The sequence below is a fragment of the Trichechus manatus genome, unplaced genomic scaffold (genome assembly GCF_000243295.1).
Source record: "Trichechus manatus latirostris isolate Lorelei unplaced genomic scaffold, TriManLat1.0 scaffold00160, whole genome shotgun sequence".
Lineage (NCBI taxonomy): Eukaryota > Metazoa > Chordata > Mammalia > Sirenia > Trichechidae > Trichechus > Trichechus manatus.
In genome coordinates, this window is record NW_004444096.1 from 2,476,999 (window position 1) to 2,484,864 (window position 7,866).

Here is a 7,866-nt window from a genome sequence, read left to right on the forward strand (position 1 = left end):
GTTCTCAGAGAAAGACCTACAAATGGCTCCTAAACATAAAAAAAGATATTTAACCAGCTGGAAATGAGAAAAGTAGACTTTGAAACTACACTGAGATATCATCTTTCATCCATCAGACTGGCAAAGATTAAAAAGTTTGATTACACCGTGTGCCAGCCAGGCAATGGGAAAAGATCCTCATCTTCCTGATAGAAGCCCATGTGGAAGACAATTTGACAATATTTAGCAAAATTACAAAAACACCTACTCTTTGTTTGGCCCAGCAATTCCACTACTAGGAAATTATCTTACGGATACTCTTGCAAGTGTGCAAAATGACAAATGTACAAGATTATTAATTGTAATATGTTTATAATATAAGAATGAAACAACTTAAATGTCCATCAATACAAAATTGGCTAAATGTGTTATGTTACATCCACACAATTTAATACTATACAGTCATAAAAGTAGATTTCTAAAATATCTCATCAAATTTAAAACATTAGGTACAGAAATAGTGTAAGAAGAAAAATAAAAGAATACATTGACCTATTTGCTTGTATATGCATAACATGCCTCTGGAGTGATACAGTGACGTCATTAGTTGCCTTTAGGAAGGCAATTGGGGCTTAATTGACAGGGATAGGAGCAGAATTTTTAAATATCCTTTTCATGTTTTTGGAGTTTTGAGAATTTATATTAAAAATCAAATCATATGTCTTCATACTTTTAAAACCTTCAAAATAATTTTTCAATCTGCTTCAAAATCTTCCAAAAGAGAATCTTGATAGATTTTGAGACCATTTATTAAAAATATGAAACTGCAAGAACTTCTTATTAAGTTGCAAGAACAAAGATTGACATCAGGAAAAATAAAAAATTTATTAGATAAATTTCCACAAAACCATTGCATAATCGACAGATAGAATTTAAGAAAAGAATATAATGATTATATACAGTCAATAATGAACTTCTACTTAGGTCTACATATCTATCTCAATGGGACATAATTTTCATATGTGCCATTAAATCCCAGGATGGAAATAAATGTAACTTGAAACCAACCTTTTGACTATCGATTTACGAAGTGTTAAACCAAAGTTTTAAAAAATAATAAATCCTATTTAATCATATTGATCTCACTAAAAATACTTTATTAATAATAATAATTTAATTATGGCAAAGATATTTTGCAGTGTTACTAAAATTTTTAAACGTTAATTTCACTTCTATCTCATCCTCTTCAAATTTTAGTTTTGAGTATGTTTATAATTTACATGATGTATTAGTACAGAAGTACATGAGTGTGATTTATAATTTAATATATATCTACTGGGGGTAACCTGCGCGGCACAAAAGGTTAAACACTTGGCTGTTAACTGAAAGATTGGTGGTTCAAGTCCACCCATTAAAGACCTGGTAATCTACTTCCAAAAAATTGGCCATTGAAAACCCTGTGGAGCACAGTTCTACTCTGATACACACGGGGTCATCATGAGTCAGAATTGGCTGGAAGTAACTGGTTTTGGTTTGGATTGGGCGTACATGCTCAATTTTTTTTATTGATAGGTGTCTTAGTTAGCTAGTGCCACTATAACAGAAATACCACAAGTGGCTGGCTTTAACAAAAAAATTTATTCTCTAACAGTCTAAGAGGCTAGAAGTCCAAAAGCAGGGTGCAGCTCCAGGGAAAGGCTTTCTTTCTCTGTTAACTCTGGGAGAAGGTCCTTGTCATCAATCTTCCCCTGGTCTAAGAGCTTCTCAGCACAGGGACCCCAGCTCCAAAGGACACCCTCCACTCGCAGCACTTCTTTCTTGGTGGTATGAGGTCCCTCTCTCTCTGCTGCTTCTCTCTCCTTTTATCTCTTGTAAGATAAAAGATGATGCAGGCCACACCCTGGGGAAACTCCTACATTGAATCAGGGCTGGGCTGTGACCTGAGTATGGGTGTTGTATCCTACTCTAATCCTCCTTAACGTAACCCAGTCTTGCCTCATTAACCACAGTCAGTGATTAGGATTTACAACACATAGGAAAATTACATCAGATCACAAAATGGTGGACAATCACACAACACGGTGAGTCATGGCCTAGACAAATTGACACTTAATTTTTGAGGGACACAATTCAATCCATGACAGTAGGGTTTGTGACAAAGTTTGGAGACCATTGCTTTAGAGAAGAGCTCTCACTCAAGTAGCAAGGAGGACTGTTGAGGAAGAGAAAAAAAAAAAGAGGTAGGAAGGCCCAGAAGGTAGTCATCCCCTGCCTCAAAACTCAAGAGTGCAGGACTTTATGGCATTAAGTCCAAGGAAGTAGAATTCTAGAATCTCTAGGCAGCTGGAAACAAAGGGGTTAAGAATACTTCTTTCTCTAAGGTTCTAAAGAAAGGTACTTGGGTGAGAAGGATCACTTGTGCCTGGGAAGAATCTGAAATCGCCTCAAGGGAGGGATGTAAGAAGCTCAGCTGAGCTGCTGATCACTTACTGAGTAAGTAGAGCTGTGTTTCGTAGTCAGAATCGCCTGAGAAATGCTTCTCCAGGGGGCAGGCACCAGGAATCTGCCTTTTTAATAACACCTACATCACTCTGATGTAGCCACCCTGTACCACAGAACAGAGATTGCAATCCCTGGCTTCAAGGATGTCGAACATTATGCCTGGGGCTACGGTTGCTGTGGGATTTTGTCTGTGTTGTGTTGTTTAAGATCAGTAGGCTTCTAAGGCAGGAGATGGAAACCAACTTACTGTGTAAGCCCTTCATCTGGAACCTCATTTGTTCACTCTCCTGGTGCCTAGCACAATGCTATACACCAGGGGTCAGCACACTTCTTCTGAAAAGGCACAGATAATGAATATTTACGTATGTTCCAAACATATGGTTTCTGGCACAATGACCCCTCTGCCTTTGTAGGGCAAAAGCAGCCATAGATACATAAACTAATGATGGAGCTCTGTTCCAACAAAACTTTATTTACAAAAGCAGGCCGAGTTTGCTGACCTCTGCTATTCAAATGTTTTTACTCTGCATATCCCATGTGAAGTATAGTTATCTTATTGCTTAGTTACTTTAAAGCTCCTGTACGTTTGTGGCCATAGGGATTCTTTGCTCTGGCCCTGCTGATCTGAACCTATCCTCTCAATTGGGGAACCTAGTCCCAAGAGGAGAAATTTCTAATAACTTCAGAAATCTCTGGGCAGGTGCAGAAAATGATACTAGATGAAAATATGTAAGAATATCAGGTTCAATATCACGAGCAGTTATCAGAAATATCACTCTACTTCCACTCCAGCAAGGTTGTTGTGTTTGGGGAAGACATTATTTCGAGAGAGGAAGAGCTTCTGGAAAAACAGTAGCTGACAAGGAACGGGGCTCTTGATCCTGCTCCAATTTCATGTAACTCCATGGGGTCTCTTTCTCACTCCTTTACCCCCACCACCCAACAGTTGCCTCTTCTTTTGACCAATTATCATCCATCCCCCTCTTGCTCACCAGTGAGACCCCAGACTTTTGGAAGACCGCATGAAGCAGTGCTGTGGCCCCCAGAAAATAAAAACACTGCATTTGTGATAAAAGACTGATATTTTTGAAACAATACTCTCACATTTGGAAAAGTATCAAGAGAAGAGAATGGAGGAAAGACAGTTCTTAATCATCCTCTTTCAATAAACTCCCAAACAATGAATCTTAAAAGTTGTCCGCGGAGACCCACATGAATTTCATCTCTGGCTGAAACTGGGTTATCTGTTTCTATTTCTGCATATGGAGTCCTGGTGGTGTGGTCATTAAGCATTTGGCTGCTAACCAGAGGGTTGGCAGTTTGAATCCACCAGCCTCTCCTTGGAACCCTACAGGACAGTTCTACTCTGTCCTACAGGGTCACTGTAAGTTGGAATCGACTCGACGGCAACAGGTTTGGTTTTTGGGTTTGGTTTGCATATACAGGGAATGTTTAACTCTTGTTTTCTATTCACAGAAGGAGTCAAAATGGAAACCCTAGAAATATACTGTGGTTTCCGTCTGAGGTCAATGAGGGTTAATTTCTTTACTAGCCTGATCCTAGGAGCATAACATCGACTTGAAAATAACCACTTGGAAGCGTGTTAAGGAAAGAGCCTGCAATTCTAATCCTTCCTTGTTCTATATACTCTTTGCACTTTCTTTTTTCCTTGATGGTGATTCTGAATGATTAAAAGTTGCAGAAAATACCGAGGCAGGGCCTTCCACAACCTGGGCTGCCAGATTGTGAAGTTCCCACTGGCGACGGGTTTAACCTCAGGACAACGTGAGACTGGCTGACCTGTTTCCTGCTCTTTGACAGATTCTGCCTCCAGCTGGCCTTAGGGATGAAGGCCGTCGGCGTCCTGGCCCTGATAGGCTGTGTGGCCACGGTCATCGAGTCTAAAGTCTACACTCGCTGTAAACTGGCAAAAATATTTTCGAGGGCTGGCCTGGACAATTACCGGGGTTTTAGCCTCGGAAACTGTGAGATTTCTTCCTTCTCATTCTCTTTCTGCCCTTAATCTCTCCCCCGAGACAGTGAATGCCCCATCCACACTGCCTCCTACTCGTTCCCAGCTTTTCTGTTCTCTGCCCGAACAGGGATGGCTGCGAGGTATTCGTACGTTCTCTTCCAGTGCTGCTTTCTGGCCCTCGTCCCCTTCCTTCCCCCGCCCCCATGTCCTCACTGTACTGAGGACACCGACAAGGGAGGGGGAGAACAATGCCCCTCCTGTTGGCATGGTCCCAGGCTCAGGGGCGGGACTTATTAGTCTAGTTTAGATTAGCCATGGAGTCCCTGGGTGATGCAAATGGTTCACATGCTCAGCTGCTAACTGAAAGACTGGAGGGTCACATCCACCCCGTCAGAAGAAAGGCCTGGCGAGCTACTTCTGGAAAATCAGCCTCTGAAAACCCTGTGGAGCAGTTCTACTCTGACATACACCGGGTCACCATTAGTCAGCATCAACTCAATGGCTAACCACTAAGTAGGTGTGCAGCTTCAGATATGCATCCATGTGCCTCGGTATCTCAGTCTCCCCCTGTGTCCCGTGGGTACACTATCTGCCCTGTGTCACCCTAAGCTTTGTTGGGAGGGAAGACTTAGACACCATGTATAAGGGAACTCTCCTGAGGAGCAGGGTTAGACAGCAGTGCATTTCTTCGGCTGCTTTCTGTGGTTTCTCACCCCCAGGGGTCTGCCTGGCGTACTACGAGAGTCACTACAACACCACGGCTCAGAAGGTGCTGGATGACGGCAGCATTGACTACGGCATTTTTCAGATCAACAGTTACACGTGGTGCCGGAGTGGGAAGGTTGAGCAGAAGAACCACTGTCACGTCGCCTGCTCAGGTAGGGTTTGCTCTTCCGGAAATACCATCCTCAGGAGCAAAGGCAGGGAGGCTGAAATGGGAATATCCACCCCTTTTCTGCTTTCACTCAAACACGGAGTTCAGATTTGCAGGTGGGTCTATACCAGGCCAGTAATTTAGTCAGTAGTCCCCCAAGGTGACACTTGGGATTCTGTTGCCTCTGGAAGGTTTTGATTAAGCCCTCTGTGAGAGCCAGGGCATGGCCCATAACCTTGCTAGCCTTTCATGTAGAGATGTTTGATACCTTCAATGAGGATAAAGCTGTTTGCCAACTGCTTTCCATAAGCAAGTCACTCAAAAGATGCAGTTTGCGCTTCTTTTTGCAGAAGGAGGCAAATGAGTGTGCTTTTCATAGCATTTCTTAAACAGTAAATATTAATTTAGAATTCACTTTCAAGTCTTCTACTTCAATCATTCAAGAAATATCTGTGCACAGCATGGAGAATAACAAAATACATCAGACATGAATTCTGCATTATAAATCCTGTACTCTGTTAGGGAAGATTCCAGACTAAAAGAGACTAAGAAGAAAAGCCTGGCCATCTACTTCCAAAAATCAGTCAGTGAAAGCCCTATGGAGCACAGCGGTTAGATCCCGTAGAGCACGGGTTGCCATGAGTCAAGGGCCACCTGGACTGCAGCTAAAACCAACCATTAGGGAAGAGTGTGTCTTTATAATGAGGCTACGGGCTATGCTTATATGAAGTGTTACATAAATGACGGTAAACAAGTGCGGGCTAAGTGCTAGGACTTCAGAGGAGAGAGATATTAAGAGGATCGAGGAAAGTTTTGTAGACGCAGAGGTATTTGACCTGGACTTTGGAGGAGAGACAAGCTTTGGATATTCAGAAATAGAGAAGAGTCATCAAGGTCAAAGGAACAACAAAAGCAAAGAGACGGTCGTGGGAAGTTGTGAGGCAGGTGCAGGGAGCAGTGCAAAGTGTTATCTGGAACTAAGGGGATGTGAAAGAGAATAAGAAATGTCCCTGGAAAGGTTGATTGCTACCGGATCTCAAAGGCCCTTGAAAGCCAGGCTAAGGAGCTTGTCCAAAGTTCCTGATGCAATTGTATTCCTTTCTGCCTGCAGTAGGGCCAGCAGAGGTCAGCTGATTAACCATTGCTTGAGAAAGATTAACTTGCAAGCAGGGTGTGGGACAGACTAAAGAGGAGGTTATCTAAGTGCCACTGCCGTTGTTGAGATAAATGAGAAAAACTCCTTGGCATAGTCATGGCTTCGAGGATGGAGAAGAAGGGCCTCATGCAAGAGATACTGAAAAGGCAGCGTGGACAGAGCTCAGGACATGAGTTTCTCCTTTGCTTCCCTTCTAGAACGTAAGCTCCACGAGGGCAGGGGGTTTGTCTGTTTTGCTCACTGATATATCCTCAGCGCCTAGAACGGTGGCTCATACATTGCATGCGCTCAACAAATACCAGTTGAATAAATGAGTGTCAGGAATGAGGAGCAAGGGTGAGATCAGAGAGTCATAAAATGCTTTATCGCAAATTCTTTGGAAGCAGGAAATAAACTGTGTTTTCGTTTCTCTCTGACACATAATCAGTAGATAAAGACAAGTTTAGAACATGAATTCTACACTTCAAAATGCTTAAAATGGAACACTTCCTGTTATAGATATTTTACCACAAAAAAATTTGTAAAAGACAATCATAAATATGTTTGAATATATGAATGGCTAAACAATATGTTAACTGATCTAGTAAAACATCCCTGTCAGATCCAGTGTGCTTACTGCCTCCTGACCACTAAATTGTTAAGCAGCCCTTAATTTAGAATATTTTTTTGGTTGGGCCAAAATCTACCTTCGTATAACTTAATTCTACTTTTTACTTCTGGATTTATTCAAAACAAATTTGCTCTCTTTTATAAAATGTGTGTGTGTGTAGATATAGATATATATGATATATCTATATCTACACACACACATAAATACAAGTTCTCTCCCCCTTAACTGGTCAGAAATCAAATGCCTCCCAGTCCTGTGAGCTCTGTGCGTTGTCCAGCTCCCTGGTAAGCTGTTCTCTGCCTAACTTCGTGAAGTATTCCCCTTTGCACAGCCAGTTTAGCATTCTGCAAAAACTCGGGATAGCATTCGGCAAAAACTAGGTGGAATCCTTATGCAGATTCTGGTACTGTTTTCTCTGGGTAGCTCTTACCTCTCAGGCACTCTGCTCCAAAAATTCCAGCTGCCTTGGTGCTGATTTCTGCCTCCTTCCTGCCTGGACTCTGCCTCCCTGGACAGAAACCTAGAGAACGCTTCTGAGAAGAAAGTCAGGGAAATGATAGGGCCCAACTCATTTTTTTCCAGTCTTCCAAGGATCATGATCCTGCACGGCCTGTTATACACCATTTGAAAATATTTTTGTCAAATTTTTTTTTCAGTGTTCTAGTAGTCCACAGCAGGCAGACAGTGGTCTACAGTGGGAGGACAGTGGTCTACAGTGGGAGGACAGAGGTCTACAGTGGGAGGACAGAGGTCCACAGTGGGGAGGACAG

At 42.3% G+C, this 7,866-nt stretch overlaps 1 protein-coding gene across 1 annotated transcript in view; it reads left to right on the plus strand.

Annotated features, from left to right (window-relative positions):
* The first annotated feature begins 2,530 nt into the window (after positions 1-2,530).
* The window catches only part of LOC101342878 (lysozyme-like protein 1), a 12,537-nt gene continuing 7,201 nt past the window's right edge, over positions 2,531-7,866 (plus strand). Inside the window, exons 1-3 of the mRNA XM_004386251.1 lie at positions 2,531-2,550; positions 4,300-4,466; positions 5,176-5,334. Of these exons, the coding sequence (XP_004386308.1) occupies positions 4,328-4,466; positions 5,176-5,334 (298 nt within the window). The 5' untranslated portion in view covers positions 2,531-2,550; positions 4,300-4,327. The remainder of the gene's footprint in view (positions 2,551-4,299; positions 4,467-5,175; positions 5,335-7,866) is intronic.